A 20,483-nucleotide genomic window follows, 5' to 3' on the forward strand; every position below is an offset into this window, starting at 1 on the left:
AGGGCATTGTAGGGCAGAACAAAAGAACAAAACACTATGTTTCACTTTCTAGAAGTGAAACGTAAAGTCTAGAAGATCTAGGATTATAGATTCTTGATATAAAATGTAGCTAAAAGCAAAGCAACAAGCTAAATGCAATAAAAGTCAACAAAAGCTTTCAACCCTTGAAGTAAATAGATAACAGAAAAAGGCTCCAACAAACCTGGAACGTTAGTTACAACCCTGAATTCAAAATGCTGATGATCTTCTTCATAATTGACAACGTTAACCTCCACTACACAATGGATCCCAACTGAATTCCCATCATTTCTCACAAGAATTTTGAAAGAACGTTAGAATGTGGCTTCCCTGAGAATCCACATCCTCAACTTTTTTGGAAGAAGAAACCTCTATATCATTCTCTATATTTTCACAAGGTCTTTTCTGGTGAACACATGTTTTAGGCTCATTGTCCTCCCAGTATGTCTCTGACAGCCAAACCTTGTTTGTACTGTTATAACAGCAGCCAACCCCATCCTGGATGGGATGCTAATCTTATTCTTGAGTTTTGTCTCTCCTGGTTCTGCTAAAACCACCACAAAAGCTTCAATCCTACCGTTTGCATTGATGCCGGTTTTTTCCATGAAACATTTGGTTTCATTCTAAATTTTATTCCAGCGACCACGGTTAAAGGATGATGACTGAGGGACAACATTTGTCAGAACGTTGAGAGTTTAGCATCCTTGTCTGGTTTGGATATAAATGACCTTTGTCGCAGCTGTGGTTATTCGTATAATCACTGTTTAGGGCCTGGTTGTAATGTTCCAGCTGCAAAGGCTAAAACAAAAAGGTTATTGATAACTCATTTACAAATAGACTTTGATTTTTTTCTAAAAGAAACCTAAACATATAAGTTAAAAGGGATTTTGTCTAATAGCAGAAGTTTCGAAGCACCCCACCCCCACCAAAAAAATGAAAGCACACCAACAGCATAAAAACATAACTTCTGTAAATTGTCAATTTCCTGCTTCGATGAGTACTTACTTTTCTTACATTTCTGTCATCTTCAAGTTGAAAAGAGATAAGTGATTTTTTTCAGTTTGTGATGAAAAAAGTCAACAATAACATGTCAATAATAATGTTTATTTGATGTAACCCTTGTGCTATCCTATGACCCCACCCTTCCATTGGCGTGTTCTCCCTACCATGTCAAAGGTGGATAAAGGTGGAAAGATTTCATGTAATCCATGGACACCAGTGAAGATCACAAATCATTGAAGAAAAAAGGTTCAGAGCACTGGGGCGACAGTGGCTCAGGTCATTGAGCGGGTCGTCCAATGATCAAAGTGTCGGCGGTTCGATCCCCGCTCCCACCAACCAAATGTCATTGTGTCCTTGGGCAAGACACTTCACCCTCCTTGCCTCCAGTGTGGCTCCACTGGCGTGTGCATGTGCATGAATGTCCCGGTGATGGTCAGAGGGGCCGTAGGCGCGAAATGAGAGCCACGCCTCTGTCAGTCTGCCCCAGGGCAGCTGTGGCTACATCAGTAGCTTACCGTCACCAAGAATGAATGAGGAGTGAATGAATAATGGACACAATGTAAGCACTTTGAGCGTCTGGAAAAGAACAGATAAATCTAATCCATTATTATTATTACTGTTTAGTGGGTCTAGATGACCCCACTCCCAATGTTAAAGTGCCTAGGATAGCACAAGGGTTAAGATGGAATACAGACCTTAGCTAATATATTCTTTCATAGCACACACACACAAAGAAGTCTTCCTCCTCCGTGACAGTTCGCCCTCACAGCTGCTGTTTGGCGTCTTGGTGTGATGAATCAGAGATGAGGTCTAATTTGTAATCAGGTTGATGTCACAGCTGTGAGGAGAAGATGTTGGGGTCTTCCTGCTCGCTCTCACACATTTCCACACAGCAGAGAAACATTTCTGGCGTTGTATAACATTGCAAACCCGCTTTTCTCTGAGACAAAATCAGCCGATTTAAGTTGATTGCTTAGGCAATTCTACACTTTGCAGTACTGTATATCAGTGTAAAAGTGCATTTTTCTGCTTCAAAATCCACTAGAATTACAATAATTGCACAAATAATTGAGGGTTGTCTGTTAAATCTCAGCGAAAAGCTTTTGACACGGAACAACACACATTTTTCCAGCTAAAATTAATGGTTAATGCAGACAAAACACCACAGGGTTTCTTTACATTTTCCACTCTGGAAGGAAATGAAATTGAGTTGGTTCACGTGTACAAATATCTGGGAATCTTGATTGATGATGCACTCTCATTCAAGCCCTACATTGAAAATCTTGTTAGGAAACTAAAATTGAAACTGGGTTTTTTATTTCGAAACAAGTGTTGTTTTTCATTTGGGATTAAAAAACGACTTGTCACAGCAACTTTTTTATCCATTGTAGATTTTGGAGACCTTTTATACATGAATGCAACAGCTCAATGTTTGATTCCGTGTATCACGCCGCTTTGAGGTTTGTGACAAACTGCAAGGCCTCGACTCATCATTGTGAACTGTACTCTCCAGTGGGATGGTCTTCTCTGTCCACCAGGAGGTTCACACACTGGTGCATTTTTATTTACAAATCTCTTCTTCGACTTTTGCCTTCCTACATTTGCAGCCTGATCAAGCTGAGGACTGTGGAATCATACGGACTGCGCTCAAATGACCATCTATCACTCGCTGTTCCATTTGCTCGTACAGAACTGGGAAAAAAGGCTTTTGTCTGTTCTCCCCCCTCTACATGGAACACTACAAAAAAGATGGAAAGTAAAGAACTCATTCCTCTGAATATTTTTAAATCCAAGCTGAGATTGGAGGAGAAAGTCACTTTTAACTGTACCTGTTTTACATGAGCTCTCATTTTTCATTTATGTTTTTAATGTTGACATTTTTATTGTTAATGTAATTTATTGTTTCCCCCCTAGCCAGGACTCCCTCGAAAAAGAGATTCTTAATCTCAATGGGACAATTCCTGTGTAAATAAAGGTTAAAATAAATAAATAAATAAAAAGAGTTATAGTAGCTGAAATAATGTCAATGCTGGCGCTAGAGCTCAGATGTTAATTAATTTAAACAATAGCAACTTAACAAAAAGAGAAACTTGACCTTCTAAACAGGTTTATCATAAGGCAGGAATACAGTGCATTGGTAAATTGATCTTATTCTAAAACACAACATTTTACAGTGAAATTTCCTAAAAAATGAAAAAGCAAGATCTCTTTTGTATTTTATTACAATAAGATGTAAAATTACAGGCACTTATAACAACAACAAACAGTATGAAAATAGACATTTGAGGACCAAATAAAAATCTGTCCCTAAGAGCAGACTCTCTTCACCATCTTTTTGAAAAACAGTCCATTTGTAGCTGAAGTTGGTCAGTCAACTACTCTATTAAATAGACCTGTCTTAGATTTGTGTCCACTAAGCTTTAGTTGGGTTGGGCCTAAACCAGTTTAGACTGATGGTTTTCTTGCGACCAAACTCCCTCCAGAAATGACTTCCAATTCTTTTATGACAGTCGATTTCTTTTCCCACATCTCATCTGCTAAAAGTACATTCATCTTAAGGTCCCATTATGTATAATCAATATTCAGTACATTTCACCCATTAATGTCTTTGCTGGAGCTTGATATTCAGACAAGTAAAAAAAATGTTCATTTTTGTAAGGTTCCCCCCCTCCAAAGGATATTCCACTCTGTATGTTTGGTTACATATATATAAACATGTCATATGGGGGCACAGATAACAGTTTTTGCAGTTCTGAGAAACATTTAAGAACGTGAAATCATAAAGCACATGAAGTCATAGAATCAAATAGGTAATTACACTAAACAGACTAAGCAAAACAGAACATCCCTGCCCCTAGACCCTCCTTCTCAGTAAGGAAAAAAAAACTCCTAAAAAAACGGATACCAAGAATAAAGCAGAAACCTCAGGGATGTCCAAAAGTAGTAAAGCTTTAAATCAGATGGCCAAAGCTCTCCCTTTTCTTTGCTGGTCTGCAGAATTTTAAAACTCACCCTTGAATTCCAATTTTGCTAAATACATCTTAATGGAACTTTTTTTCTAGTGTTTTCAATGTGGATTGGAGGGGGACCTGTCTGCAGACAACATGGTACCTGACATCATCACCTGAAAGCAGAAATTATGCAATTCACTGCCACCCGAACCACAATTGTAGACAAAAAAACTCTCATTAAATCTTCAAAAAATGGAAAAAAACACAACTGTTAAGGCCCGTACACACCGGGACGAATTTTGGGCGTGATATTTGCCGACGTTTAACGCCTCGTGACTAAACAAAGGGCACCAATGTGAGTGTGCACACCAACGCGAAAAACGCCATCGGGTTCGTTTTTTTGGTTTGGTTCGACACGCAGCGTCGAAATCTATTCGACCAATGAGAATGGTGCTTTTGCACGCGTGTCTGGAGCTTCTGAAGTCATTTCCAGCTCTCTGACTCCTCCATCACTCTCCTCTCCTCCTTCAGTAGCAAAGTCCAGAATATCTGGAGACAAACGGCTACTTCTTCACCCGATGGACCATCAGAGCCACCTGTACATAAAAGAATAAAAGTTTCCTCATCTTCTTTAGAGAACCAAAGGAAAGAGAATCAATTCTAGTGAAACCATCTGGACTTAGTTCAACCATCTACTGACCTGAAAGTCAGCAGTTTGCTGTCTGGACTTTGTAACAGATCCAGGAGCTGCTGAACATCTGATCGCTGCAGATTATTTTCACGCAGGTCCAGTTCTGTCAGATGGGACGGGTTGGACGTCAGAGTTGAGGTCAGAACCTCACAGCTGATCTTTGATAAACGACAGTCCCTCAACCTGAATACAGAGTAATACAGAAAACAATGTAATGGGTCAAACAGAGGTTGTGTGAACTTTAAAGTGCAACATATTTCTATAAATTTTAGGAAACTCTAAAATGTCAAATATTAAAACATTAGCTTCTAAACTCTAAATCAATTTTAAGTTTGCAAAGGAGGATTATAGAAATACTTTTAAAGAAATATCTATTTCTCCAGTTAATAAACGAAAAATTGTTATAATATAATTCTGTTCACTAAATCATTAGACATCCCATTATTTCTTTGTCAGTTTTTCTGTACAGTGGGGTCAAATACTTAGAAAACTAAACTAGAGTGTTGAACTCTAAAGCTCCACTAACACTCAACTTTCACAAAGATGGGACTTTAAACTTGGATTCTATTTTTATCAAACATCAATGACTCAAAAAAACCAAAATCTTTTAGGTTATTTAAAAACAAACACATTAATTCAACATAACATAACATAATTCATGACTCTGACCTCAGTATTTCCAGTTTGCAGTTTGGACTCTCCATTCCTTCACACAGTAACTTTACTGCTATATCAGGCAGATTGCTTCCACTCAGATCCAGTTCCGTCAGATGGGACGGGTTGGACTTTAGAGCCGAGGCCACAATATTCCAATGAATCTCAGGTGGCTCAGGATAATCTGGGCTTTGATGAACAGACACAATAACAAACCGATTAGCTTCTGGTTATCTCTGGTAAATAAAAAATTATCACAGATATATAAAAAATAAAAAGAACACCTTAACAACTACATTTTCCTCCAAGTCAATCACACTTCTGTGATCAAACTATCCAATTAGGAAGCAACACTGAGAATCAATTCCGCACGTTTTTGTGCAAGTGGAATAGACAACGGGTGTAAGTAATAGGCCATCAGCCAGTGAAGGTTTTTTTCACAGTGCCAGTGACTACAGACATTTCCTCCATCATTATGTTTTCTGGCTGATCTTTTGGTGACTTTTGAATGCAGACAGTGTTTTCACTCCAGCGATGCCATGACACGACGTCTACAACCCACACAAGTGGCCCTGGTAGCGCAACTCATCTAGGACGGCACATCAATGTGAACTTTGGGGAGAAGGTTTGTGGAAGTTTGCGGTTTGTGGAGGAGGCCATAGGAGGGACACAACCTGCATCAGGCGCACCACCTCCTCCTTTGAGCGAGTGGAGCCAGGAGGAACACTGCCAGAGTCTTGCAAAATGACCTCCAGCAGGTTACAAATGTGCTCATGTCTGCTCAAACTGTTAGAAATAGACTCCATGAGGGGTGGTTTAGGGTCCAACATCGACGAGTATGAGTTTTGTTTAAGCCCAACACCATGCTAGAGAACACCAAGATTGGCAAATTCGTCATTGGCGTCCTGTGCTCTTCACAGATGAAAGCAGTAGTGTCTGAACAACAGCCCCGCCCGTCGTGCACACAAGTAGCCAGACAGACCTCTCCTCTTCATCGAGAATAGCAAAATTAATATCCTCATTGATTATCTAAAATTGACTGACTTGGTGAGTTAAATATGGCAGATGACGTTCATATACTGTGGGAAACAAAAAAATTGAACTTCTCCAGTACTGATAGCAGAACCGTTGAGGTCAGATCTTAACGATCCTGTGGTCTTGAAGAATGTTGCCCCGGGGCTTGTTCAAAACCGGGGCTCGGTACCCATTCCTTGACGTGACAGAGTCTGGAAACACTGTGGAGAACGTTCTAATACCAAACATGACTGGTTTGGTTGTGGGTCAATAATGGTTTCAGGAACACATCTGGTTCCATTTTTACAATCTTCTGTATGACCTGACGAACAATTTGAATCCTTCCATTTTCAGGGCAGAGACTAGACAACTGAGCTGGACTTTCTACCCCAGGACAATATTCACTTATAGTAGGTAAATATGGACAAGTGAACTCACTCTTGTCAGTGGATCCAGTAAAGCTCTGAGTGAATGCAAGACAACTATCTGTGGCTAAACATGAACAATACTGACATAATCATCTTTGGCCCTGGGTAAAGTTGTTTACAGTTAATTTTAGTCTGTCTATAAAAGCTAGTTAGGTTAGGGTTACGACCCTTGTCGTAGTTGTGTATGTTTTTTTATTTGTATTTAATGTTTTGTATATTGAGAGTTTGTGTAGGGGGTGAAAGTATGTTTATATGTCTGTAGCTTCTGTTCTTTTTTTCAGGTGACCTGGATTGCTGCACTAAGCCCTTGTGGCTGCTCAGGATTGGAGGAAGGATGATTGATGGCTGTACGTGATTGGAGGATGGGACTTTAAAAACCTTGCATCTCCACTGAAGTCTTTTGCTGGAATTTCTGTCTGTCTGTACTTCCCCCCATTGACAAACCTTAAGTGTTTGTGTGAGGCCTTTTGGCTATGTAAACTCTTTTGTGAAGCTTAGCTTCTTGTCAATTTGTATTAGGATTGTTGTTGTTTGTAGAGCAGTAGGGGTGAACTGCCATTTTTGTTTGACTGTTTTCTCCTGTTTTGGTTGATGTTCAGGGAAACAGGTCAGACTCTGTCATTTATTTTTACTTTGGTTTCTGGAAGGTCAGATAGAGCATTTGACATTTGAGTTATTTCTGTTTTGTTTATTATTTTGGCCTGTGTTCACCCTGAAGTTTGATGATCCTTTTTCTTTCCTTTTGTCACCTTTACATTTGGGACAATAAACCCTCATTTGTACAGAAATTGGTTTTGGCAGCTTTATTAAATTTGATGGTTTTTGAGGGCTTACTTTTTGCCTTTTGGGTCATTTTTCTTATTTTTATTCTTCTTTATGTTATGCCTCCACACCCCTAGACATAGGGTGCATAACAGTTAGAAACTTAGTAGTAGTTTTGGACATAAACTTTATCAGTCATATTAAATCTAAAACATTAGCATATTACACATTTAAACACTGGCAAAACAAAAGATATGTCTTAACCTGACCTAAAGAAACTTCTTCAAACACTTCGACTACTGTAACGCTCCGCTCATTGTAAATTAGTTATCACTTAAATAGAATGAATAGTAAGTACTGTTGGCTGCTTTGATGGACTGATAAAGTCTCTTACCTTATGTGGCGTACTAATTCCATCATTGGTCTTGTCTGAAACCTGAAAGAATGAAGAAAATAAAAGAAAAAAAGTGATCATATGTAGCATGACGATGAAACAAAAAAAATGTTTGTTTATAGAACTGACAAACTTTTGAACTTCCTGAATAAACAACTTAAACTTCCTTAGAGAGTAAAAAAAATTGTTAAAATTAAGATAAAGATTTTACGATTTTTAGAAAAACCAGTCTAGACTCACCGAAACTTTCTGCAGTTCCTCACTGCTGGCATTAGTCTTAAACAACCTGAAGCGTTTGTTGTTAACTTGTGCAGGTCCAACTGATCAAGCACCTCCTCTGAAATTTGCAGTATGTAGACAAGAGCAGAACAGTTGATGTCTGAGAGGTTCTTGACTGATGTGTTCCCTGACTTCAGGAACTCTTGGATCTCCTGATAAACTGAGAGATCCCTCATCTCCAACAGACAGTGGAAGACATTGATGCTTCTGTCGGGAGATAATTTGCATGTTCCTAGTCCTTTGAGGTAGTCAGTGACTGTCTGGATGGTTTCTGGATTCGCCTCTGTCTGACTCAAAAGGCTTCCTAAGACTCTCTGGTTGGACTCTATTGTGAGGCCATAAAGGAAACGAACAAACAGATCTAGGTGACCAGTTGGACTATGCAGGGATTTCTTCATGAATTTGTCCAGAAAATCTTTTAAAGATGAGTTTTCTGTTTTATCCTCCAGGAAGTTCTCTACCACCTCTGTCTTCTTGTTGTTGTAACAGTGGATCATGTAAACTGCAGCCAGAAACTCCTGAACACTCAGATGGACAAAGCTGTAGACTGGTTTCTGGAAGATCTCACACTCTCTTCTGAAGATCTCAGTACAAACTCCAGAGTACAAAGAAGCCTCTGTGACATCCAGACCACACTGCTCCAGGTCTTCTTGGTAGAACATGATGTTTCCTTTCTCCAGATGTTCAAATGCCAGCCTCCCCAGCTTCAGAAGAACTTCCATGTCAGCCTCTGTCAGCTCCTGTGGATTCTCCTCATGTTTCTGCTGGTATTTGTTCTTCTTCCTCTTTGTCTGGACCATCAGAAAGTGGGAGTACATGTCAGTGAGAGTCTTTGGAAGCTCCCCTGTCTGTTTTGCGGTGAATATGTGCTCTAGAACCAAAGCAGTGATCCAGCAGAAGACTGGAACTCCACACATGATGAAGAGACTCTTGGAGGCCTTGATGTGGGAGATGATTCTGCTGGACAGATCTTCATCACTGAATCTCTTCCTGAAGTACTCCTCCTTCTGGGAGTCAGTGAAGCCTCGTACTTCTGTCAGTCTGTCCACACATGAATGAGGGATCTGATTGGCTGCTGCAGGTCTGGAGGTGATCCAGACCAGAGCTGAGGGAAGCAGATGTCCCTGGATGAGGTTTGTCAGAAGAACATTGATTGATGACTTCTGAGTGACATCAGACACCACCTGACTGCTGTTGAAGTCCAGAGAAAGTCTGCTTTCATCCAGACCATCAAAGATGAAGAGAAGTTTACAGACAGACAGCTGCTCTGCTGGGATCTTCTGGAAGGTTGGATGGAAACGTTGGATGAGAGTGAGAAGACTGTGCTGCTCATCTCTGATCAAGTTCATCTCCCTGAATGACAGAGGAACCACTGCACTGATGTCTTGGTTCTCCAAGCCCTCGGCCCAGTCCAGAGTGAACTTCTGCACTGAGAAGGTTTTCCCAATTCCAGCAACGCCAATGGTCAGAACCACTCTGATGGATCCATGTTGGTCAGTTAGGGCTTTGAAGATTTCCTGACACCTGATTGGAACATCATGAAGGATCTTGGAGACTCTCTCCAGCTGCTTCACCTCATGGTGGATATGAACTTCTTCTCTCAGTCCCTCTGTGATGTAGAGCTCAGTGTAGATTCTGTTGAGGGGAGTTTCTTGCCCTGTTTCATTGGTTCCTTTAGTCACATATTCAGACCTTCTCTTCACACTGACTTGATGTTCATCTAAATTCTCCTGCAGATCAACATCTGCTGAAAGCACAAAGAAGTTCATTTTCATGTCTTTAAGTCAACAGCAGCAGAATTTTAGCTTACTTAAAATAACCCATCAATAGACAGATGTTCAGTTACCTTGAACAGTTCTGCTCTGGCTGATGGTCTGTAGTCCACCTCTACCTCTGGAACTGAGAGTTTGATAAAGGATAATTTAAATTATATTTGAAAAATAATTCACTTGTAATTTAGAATTTAGTACTATTGTTGTTTCAACTGTTGTCTCATTTTAGGTCAGTAAAATGGAAATTCTCACTTTTGTTGTTCTTCCTCAGAACTGAAGAATGGATTGTTGTCTCTGGACTGGTCACTCCTCATGGACAAACAGCTGGACGCTGAAGACTGGACTCTCTGGTTGAGCTGTTGACCTCTGCAAAACAGGAAATAACAAATAGAGAAAAGTGGAGGTTAAAATATTTGATTTTAAATTATAAATAATTCATTATTCAAAATACAGCATTAAAAAAACTTAAAGTTGAACTTTTTTGAATGATCTATTACCTTTCCAAGAATCAAACAATTGACGTTTACTAATAGTTTAGGTTTGGGAATCCCTTTGTTGCTTCAATTGTCTCATCTTATGTCAGAAAAATGGAAAGTGTCTCACCTTTGTTGATCATTTTCAGAACTGAAGAATGGATTGTTGTCTCTGGACTGGTCACTCCTCATGGACACAAAACTGGACGCTGAAGACTGGACCCTCTGGTTGAGCTGCTGACCTCTGCAAACACAGAACATTACAGAAGAGGCATAGAAGTGATTATAAAGTTAAACCAAACTTCAAAATTCCATTATAAACAGACAACCAAGCTCAACCGCCTGAGCCACTGCCGCCCAAAGGTTTTATTTTCTAGGTATTATTTTGATGCTATGGCCGTGGGGACTGGGGTGGGCAGGCTGGTTGGTCCTGTTCTTGGTGGGGGCAGTATCGGTTTGGGACCCTGAAGGTTTGGCGGGTTGGCGTCTCCACTGAGATGAATTGTGGTCGCCCCAGCTGGTTGGCTGCCTTGTTCCCGCTGAGGCCTGACCGGGGTTCTCTCAGAGGTGGTGCTAAGGGGGAAGGGGCCTGGGCTTAGTCCGGGGAGCTGTGCTTTCTTGGCTCCTCTCTCTTTGTTTGGGGCTTGGGGGGGTCAATGATGGGACCACTGGGGTGGGGAGCCCTGGGCCTGATACTGGGGAGGCTGGGGGACGGTTGTTTCACCAACCCGGGGCCAGTCTCCCAGCTGTCCCCGACTCACCCTCTTGCTCATAATAACTTATAAGGTTGATGGGGGGGGGGGGTCAACCTGTGATGCACCTTGGGGAAAGAAGCTACTTCGCAGTAGTCCCCCTCCCATAGTAGCCTTATGGAATAGTCCCCCTCCCCATCTTGGTTTAATTGCACCTTAGAATGTGGGACCCTTGGTGGGTGGGTGCTTGGACATCACTGCCAGCAATAAGGAGATGTCCTCTCAGTGCCCTACCTGTCATGTAGCTATTGGGAATGTCTCCACCCGGGCCAGATATGCCTATGTCAACAGCAACCAGACACTTAACTCAACTTATTCATTACTGAGAAGACTTGCACCTGCATCTTTGTTTGGTCTGTTTCCACTCCAGCTCCAGAAACCAAGCCAAAGACACAACTGGTATGGACTGATATTGAATTAAGAATCGATTTTATGTTGAATGCTGGTTATTGCTTATAATTTGAATGTCATGAGCATTTTGATGTTTGACATGTTAAGTTTTGAAATGTTAAATGGAAATTCAGATTTCTGTCTTTTTAAGGTTTTCAACCTATCATGTTCATCGAATATTAGAGATCGACCTGCCAAAATAAATACAAAGGCAAAGCAATGTAGATGTGTGATTGAGTTGATTCCATGTCCTTTGGAAAACATGGTCTATTGAGTCAGACAGGAGCTGGGGGAGACCAAAACTCTAGACTCTACACTACCTATCAATTTAACTGCACCCTCTAGTACAGACACCCTTTACCCCTCAAAAATATACACCCCAACACACGCTCACAAACACACATACATTATACAAGGAAGGTTGGACTTCTGACTATCTGTCCCCTACCCCATCCCTGGCGGGGGGAACCAGGCCCTCTGCAACATGGGCTGTATCCCTTGGGTGCTGCCTTCCTGGGCCTGGCGACCCTCTGTCCGTGCAGGAAGAGGGATCCCTAAGTTCTCTGGTGAGGCCAAGAGCCAGGGTTAACATCACATCTGAGCCTTGGGGTGTTCATGTCTCTGTGGTGGTCTCTGTGGTGGCGCCGGCCTTCCTCCTGGGCAGGGGTGGCCAGACCTTGCCTTCCCCTCTTCTGGACCAACCATGAGCTGGCTGGATGGATGCCTGTTCTTTGGGGTTGGGGTGGGTGGATGCTCAGAGCTTCTAGGTGGTGGTGGGGTGCTCGTCTGGGGCGAGGGATGCTCTCCTGGGGAGAGTCCTGCGTTGGGCCTTACTGATGCAGAGGGGGGCTGCCCCTCTGATTGGGCTGGAGCTTGCACTCTCTGTCCCCTCATGCCTTCCTACTCTCTGATATTGGGGGCCCCTGCTGGCCCTGGCCTGGGTGGCAGATGTGATCACCCAGCAGGCATTTTTTTTCTACTTGCTACCATGTGGGTGTTGGACGGATAATGGCTGCCGCTGCTTTTGCGGCAGGGGTCTTGGCGTGGGGATGACTCTGCACCCTCCCTCCTTCTTTTTACGTTCCATCATCCACTGTAGAACATAAACACTCACTCCAGCACAGGTGCTACGACTGAAGGAAATGTTTTAAATGATTCAATGACATCATTGGAGCCAAAAGGCATGTTTGTAACATTCCAGTCTGTGTGTGGACAGGCCCGCCCCTTTCAGATTTGTCATACATCTAAACCTGACATTAATGATTATTAAATTCCAGAGACTTGTTTTGCTTCATGATACTTTGTGATTTACCCCCCCCCCCTTCTATAATCACCCTCCTATCTCCCCTCTAACATCCCTCTCTCTTCTTCCCTCTTTTTCTTCCATCCAGTCCAACAAAAACTTTGTTACAAATATAAATACTGTGAATCAAGTTTAGTCTAAATTCCAATAGGGGTTTATTCAACTATACACCTGGTGTGTCAGAAGATTCATAACCCCCTACTGTAACAATAAAATATGTCCAAAACAAGAGGCTTTCAGCTCTCTATTTGCTCAGTTGTAGGACAAGACAAGGTAAAAAAAATTAAAAATTAAAGCCGCAAGCAGCATTGTATGGCCCGCAGACGCAACCCGCCTTCCACGCCGAACTCTACGCACCACCGCCGCCCTTCCCGCCCTAGCCACCCTCACCGCCCACCTTTGATCAAGGCTGGTCAAAGCAGCATATGTTAATTATGCTAACTATGCTAATTTGGCCAAAAGTGCTAGCATAGCGATCAGCATCATCTACTGACTCAGAAAAAAACATTCCTGAAGATGTTAATAATGCTAACTATGCTAGCTATGCTAATGTGGCTAAAGGTGCTAGCATAGCAATCAGCATCATCAACTTACTCAGAAAATCACATTGCTCCATTGGTGAAAGCTATATGTCATAAGTTAATAAAAAAAAAAAGTTTTTCTTCAAAATGGCGGCTTTTCTGTTGATTTTATCTCCATAGCAACCATTTTATGTTTTGGTCCCCTCAGGAGGATGAACAGATTGACGTTAGTTTCAGACAAATCGGTAAAAGTAAACTTTTTGTTGTCCTCAGCAACAGTGGTTTTATGCTAACCACGCCCACATTCCTTATATGTCCATATCCAGTGTTTTTCCATGTATTCAGTGTCAGGCATGAATGCATGCATTCAAATTTCACAGTAGTCCATTAAAAACACAGGAGCTTTAGTACTGCAACACTTTGCTAGTTCGCCACGCGCACGCCGTTCAAAATCTACAACTTCTAATTCTCAGAGTTCGCCACAAAATGGCCGCCAGGTCGTAGGTCGTGTCCCATAATGATACCTTGGTGTCTTGATGACTCCCTCACTTTCAAACCTCATGTGTAGAATCTTTTTAAGAAACTGAGACTAAAATTGAGTTGTTATTTTCGAAATAAGCTGTGTTTTCATTTGAAGTAAAGAAGCGACATGTAGCTGCGACTTTCCTCTCTGTGTTGGATTATGGAGACCTTTTTTACATGAATGCTGCAGCTCAATGTCTTCGAAAAATTGACACGGTTTATCATTCTTGTCTGAGGTTCATTACTAACTGTAAAACAATGGCTACGTTCACACTGCAGGCTGAAATGACCCAATTCCGAATTTTTTGCCCCTAAGCGGCCCAATTCCGATCTTTTCATGACAGTCTGAATGACACAGATCCGATCTTTTCAATTGCAACCCAGGCCCCGTGGGCTTGCCGTCCTGATTCCGAATTGTAGCCGTTCTTTTCAATTGCGACCGCCGTCTGACCGGCCAGGCGACTTGATTCCGAACCGTACGTCATCGACACGCAACAAACGTCATCATTTTGCGTTGAAGTAGGCGGGAACGAGAATGTAAACATCATCCATGGTGGACGATGCTAGTGAGACCAGTCAGTGGAAGGGAAGGGAGGTCACTGATTGGATTAATATTTGGGCTGATCGCTCTTTTCAGGCCAAACTCCAGGGCTCTTATCGCAACTGGGCGGTTTTTGAAAAAAATTCCAGCTAAATGGCAGAGCGTGGTGTTGGCGATAACTTTTTTTTCTTTCTCCCCTTTCCGACCGTGTTCAGAAGCGCGGGGGACCCGAGGCGATCCTCCTCCTCCTCCCTGTTCTGATCCTTAGATTCTCCAGAACGGGTTAATAAAGAGTCCATAGCATTTATTTTGGGGGAAACCTTCTTTTATTACCGTCCTCCGTAACACACAACATGAATGCGCGCACACACTGCCCCCCCCATTCTCTATCGCGGCACGCGCTTGCACACATACACACACGCGGGCGCGCGGGCCCAACACATGCACATTTCCTTTCCACGACAGTGGGTACAGACGATCCCGACTCCATTGCCTTCTTAAAATGAGAAGATTGTAATTGTGCTGCTCCTTGGTGAAAATAAATTTAATATTACAAAAAGAGCTCCGCTTTTCACAACACTGTTGTTGACATTCATTGTTAACGTTTGCTCCGCAAACAACAAGTGACGTCGTTCACCGTTGAGTATTCTTCTGGCTTCTGCGCATGCAGGTCTCGTTTGGGTCGTGTCACGGTCACACTGGAGATCACAAAAGTTCGTATTTACTTGGAAATGTGAACGGTCTAGCAAACAAATCAGACTTTTTCAAAAAATCCGAATTGAGCATTAAGCCCTGCAGTGTGAACGTAGCCATAGACACATCACTGTGAGTTGTATTCTCGAGTGGGTTGGCCTGCCCTGGCCATTCGGAGGAGGATTCATTGGTACACTTTCATTTATAAGGCACTGCTTGGACTACTGCTGACCTTCATCTGTTCCTTACTGTCACAGAGGTGCGCTGATTCTTATTCTCTTCCCTCACGTGATCATGTGTTGCTCTCTGTTCCATGTGCTCACACCGAAATGGGCAAAAAGGCTTTTTTCCACTCTTCACCTTATGCATGGAACATGTTGCAGAAGGATTGGAAGTTGACGGAGTTGATTTCCTTGAGTGCTTTTAAAGTTAAACAGAGAGGTCTCGAGGCTGACTCCATAACATGCACTTGTTTTTTGTTACTTCCTGTTATTTTGCTCTTTGTAATTATGTAACTGTATTTTTGTCGCTGCTGCCGCTTGGCCAGGACTCCCTAGAAAAAGAGGTTTTTAATCTCAACGGGACTTTCCTGGTTAAATTATAGGTTAAATAAAAAAAAAAATGATTTCAAAACTTCTGTGGGATATCCCCGACACGTGTGTTTGGGTTTCGCAACTGTATTTTGAAATACATTTTGTTCGGCCTCATACGCGATTTTCGGCCCATTAATTTTTTGGACGGGATCGCTGGCCGTGATGTCATCGTCTTCGGGAGGGGATGTTGACTTTGTGAATAATTCATTTGCAATTTATCCCAGGTGTGTGCACGTTTTGGTGACTTTTCGAGCATGCGGCGGGGGTCACATTCTCGCTGAAAGGCGGCGAAATCGTCATTCCAACTGTGAAAACAATATGGTCCTTGCAGTCAGTGACTGCTGCTGCGGGCCATAATAAGGAATGAGGAATAGCAGTGTGCGACTTTGCGAGCTCGCCACGCGGACGCCGTTCAAAATCTACAACTTCTGATTGCAACATTTTTTCCAGAGTAACTTGCCGTTGATGCCCAAAATGTTTCGAGACGATCGCTGAAAATTCCAACGACAAGTTTACGATTGAATCCAGTGGTAAAGGCGTTTTTTATAGAAAATTCAAGATGGCGGCCTTTTCCTGAGGTCAAAGGTTGACGAAACTCCAGAGGTTATTGTAGACTTACGCTAGGGACATGCGAGTCAAATTTCATGAAAATCGCTTGAAAAGCAGTTTATTTTTCCATATTGTGTAAAAACGCGAAAATCTCAAAATCGTCGTTCCAACTGCGAAAACAATATGGTCCTTGCAGTGAGTGACTGCTGCTGCGGGCCATAATAATACAAATAACAATCGAGTTGAGTAATAGGTCAGCAGTTGAGGGCAGTAACCCCTAAACTGGTGGAGTGGCTACAGCAGATCCTTGGAAGAACCTCTGACATCTCTCTGACAGTGTAGATAGACAGCAGAGGATGGTGGTGTGAGAATGACTCTGTTGGTGAGGAAGATGAAGAAGACATGGTCAAAGCAGAGGACTAAGTTAGTGGAAGCTGAAAAAAGAAGAGTCCTAGACAGCTTTTAGGGAGGAATAGAAACAGACTTTGTGAGATCAGAAGGTTCTTCTAGATAAAGGGACAGCTACAGTTAATGGGATCAAGGAGACCAGGAGGAAGGTACTTGGTGTGTCGCCTGGAATGAGGAAAGAACATTAGGATACTTTTTGGTGGAATGAAGAAGGTTAGCTAAGGAAAAGGCTGTACACTGAGAGGACAGAAGAACACAGAGATGCAGCACAAGATGGAAGTGGACCAAACAAAGGTCACACAAGGACAGGTTAGACATAAAGGAGGGAGAGGTGGATCTGTAGAGGTGATTCAGAGAAACAGAGATCTAACCAACTAATATTTAGATTTTGGTGCCATTGTTGTTTTGGTTTCAGGCTTATCTCTGTTGTAATAGAAAGTGTCTCACTTTTGCTGTTCATTCTCAGAACTGAAGAATGGATTGTTGTCTCTGGACTGGTCACTCCTCATGGACACACAGCTGGAAGCTGAAGACTGGACTCTCTGGTTGAGCTGCTGACCTCTGCAAACCAGGAAAGAACAAATACAGAAAAAGTGTTGAACTTTTTTGAATGATCCATTACCTTTCCAAGAATCAAACAATGGATTTTTACTAATAGTTCACATTTGGGAATCCGTTTGTTGCTTTAATTTTCTCATTTCAGGTCAGTAAAAACGAAGACAGTTTCACCTTTGGTGTTCATCTTCAGAACCGAAGAATGGATTGTTGTCTCTAGACTGGTCACTCCTCATGGACACAGAGCTGGACGTTGAAGACTGGACTCTCTGTTTGAGCTGCAGACGTCTGCAAACAGAACATCACTGAAGAACCATTGATGTGCATTCAAAAGATTATTAAAGTTGAAGAAAAAAAATTAAATCCTATAGAAAAAAAACTGGAGAATACAACCTGCGGAAATTATGACCTCATGATAATAACATAACATGTAGTTGATCTAAAAATATTTTTTGATAGAAGTAGCTATAGTAAATTTATATAAACTGACGACATGGTATTAGGGAGATATATAACTGGATTAAAAGCTATTTTTGCAGTTTGTGATAATTGGTGGTGCTTGTTTCCCATGTTTGGATGTTGTTTATGATGTCCCACAGGGGTCAATACTGGGACCTAGGTTGTTTAATTGTTATGTATCCAACAGTCTACAGTTATTTTGTTTGCTGATGACACAAGTGTTTTTTTGGGCTGAGGACGGCTTACAGCAACTCATAGAAAACGTCACAAGAAAATGGACAAACTGGAAATATGGTTTGATGTAAATAAACTTTCACTAAATGATGCTGTTTGGTAACATTATAAAAAATCATATAAATGTTGAGATGCACATAAATGGGGTGAAATGTGAAAGCATTCATGAAAATACCTTTCATTTTCTTATTCTTGATGACAAACTAAACTGGATAGCACATAATAGATATTTGCAAACCAATTGCCCAGAAGCATCACAGTTTTCAATAAAGCCAAACTGGTTCTGCACCACTAATCTCCCCCGCTTCAAGGCCCGGCTGGGGACCTTAAACAGAACATCAATGGGATCTTTCCACCAATGACCTTCTGTGTGGAACCTGCACGTTCTCTCTGTGCATGGGTGGGTTTTCACCGGGACTACAGCAGATCCTCAAGAAAATCTCTCTGCACAGAAATTTAGGACAGATAGGCTGGAAACATCAGTGATGAAGACAGTTTTTCTCAAAAGAAAGGAGCGGAGGGAGGAGGACACAACTTGATTCCATCTTGTCTTGTCTTGACTGTCATGTTGCTGACAGTGTAGATAGTAGGCAGAGGATGGTGGTGTGAGAAGGACTCTGGTGGTCAGGAAGATGAGGAGGACAAGGCCGAAGCAGAGGATTAAGTTAATCGAAACTGAAAAAATGTGCAGCTGGTTGAGCTTTGACATGCACTCATATGAGGTGAGATGTGCTGCAGTGATCATAATAATTTATTTTAATTTGGAGCTTCAGGCCAGGCTTATCTCTGCTGTAACAGAAAGACTGTCTCACTTTTGTTGTTCATCCTCAGAACTGAAGAATGGATTGTTGTCTCTGGACTGGTCACTCCTCATGGACACACAGCTGGACGTTGAAGACTCCACTTTTATCTGCTGCTTCTCAGTGGAAGCCATCTTCATCTATCAGATTTGAACCATGACAAACATATTTGTTTATGACTCTCAAGAAGAACTGAAACTTCAGCACCCTAACACACCCACACACACACACACACACACACACACAGACACACACACACACACAGCCTTCACTGCAGTTTGTTCAAATAGCTGGAGTTCATTAGGAAGTGGTCTTATCATGGTTTGGTAGCTCCTTGTCTCTCTGTCTCCCTCTTCTGGTCACTTCTACCATTACTGTCCTCTGACTTCCTTCTGCTGCTTCCTGTTTTGTCTCCACAGGTGATCAGGTTTACTGGCAGAGACTTTAACACACCTGTACCACATCTTCACCCACCATGTTTTTAGGACTGTTTTTAGGCCAGCACTTACCCGCCAGTCCATCAGCCAACCTCTAGTGACAGTTTTTCCACTTGTGCTAAAAGAATTCCTCCGTCCATATTTATCTTACTTGTTTGTCTTCTAATCAGACTGAAACCCTTGGATTACCCTCATCCTTTAGAGAACACTGACTACCACTTTCACCACATCCGGATTCTTCCACCATGGTGTAAAATAAAAGAACAGTTTTCCCTTCACAAGACAGCTTCTTGCAAATTTGACAACAGCAGATCAGACTGCTGTGAATTTTTTTTCCTCTTGACCTTTTTTTGTAAATCATTCAAAATAAGTTTCCATATTTTTTATTAATTTATTATTTTAATGTGAAAACGTTTATTTCCTGTTGTTACTTCTGTCTTTCTTCATTCACAACCAGCTGAACGTGTTGGACCACAACTGTCCAATCAGAGCAGAGCTTTCAGACTGTGGCCCCGCCTCCACAGGGAGAGAGACAGTTAGCATCACAACTGTGCGATCATGGAGCCACATTACCGCAAAGACTGTGTGCACACTCACATTCACGCTCACATGCACACCCACACTGCCGTGCACGCTCACGGAGCAGAAATCTTCCTCCTCTGTGACAGTTCTCCCTCACAGCTGCTGTTTGGCGTCTTGGTTTGATGAATCAGCGATGAGGTCTAAGTTATAATCAGGTTGATGTCACAGCTGTGAGGAGAAGACGTTGGAGTCTTCCTGCTCGCTCTCACACATTTCCACACAGCAGAGAAACATTTCTGTCAGTCAAACTACACAGAGATGCTGAGGACACCTGCAGATTCTCACCTGTTCCACTCACTGCTGCTCCACCGTCACACGCTTTCAGGATTCATGGATTGAAGAAACTTCTGGAAGAAGAAGCAGCAGCAGCTTGTTGTTCCTCTGCAGTCGTTGGAGTCTCAGTCAGTCTGATCGCATCCTCATACCTTCAGAGACTAAAATACATCAGATCATCTGAACCAGTCCGACCTGTTCCAGGAACTATGAATGTCAATGTTTGACTAAACTGTAACTTTGGGTTGTACTGATTTTATCAAACTAACAAAGCATCCATTGAAAACCCAAGAAATTAGGTTGTTTTATTTTGAAGACTTCTACGAAAGCATTGGTGATCATGTCTCCAAAGTCCAGATATTTGAACTTGTGCTCCAGATGTGTCACCTGGGGCCTCATTTATAAACGTTGCGTACGCACAAAAGAAGGCGTA

The 20,483-nt window shown here is 42.1% G+C and overlaps 1 protein-coding gene across 1 annotated transcript; it reads right to left on the reverse strand.

The window, feature by feature from the left end:
• Positions 1-4,398: 4,398 nt before the first annotated feature.
• On the reverse strand, positions 4,399-20,257 carry LOC101160055 (protein NLRC3-like). The gene is made up of 12 exons (XM_011473401.3): positions 20,063-20,257; positions 18,771-18,898; positions 17,440-17,553; positions 17,158-17,271; positions 10,569-10,682; positions 10,218-10,331; positions 10,040-10,092; positions 8,155-9,937; positions 7,915-7,956; positions 5,332-5,505; positions 4,672-4,845; positions 4,399-4,567 (listed from the first exon to the last, which is right to left on the reverse strand). Exons 2-12 carry the CDS (start codon positions 18,896-18,898, stop codon positions 4,558-4,560), a joined length of 2,820 nt encoding a protein of 939 aa, XP_011471703.1. The 5' UTR covers positions 20,063-20,257; the 3' UTR covers positions 4,399-4,557.
• Positions 20,258-20,483: the final 226 nt, after the last annotated feature.

The sequence above is a fragment of the Oryzias latipes genome, chromosome 18, assembly GCF_002234675.1.
Source record: "Oryzias latipes chromosome 18, ASM223467v1".
NCBI classification, from domain to species: Eukaryota; Metazoa; Chordata; class Actinopteri; order Beloniformes; family Adrianichthyidae; genus Oryzias; species Oryzias latipes.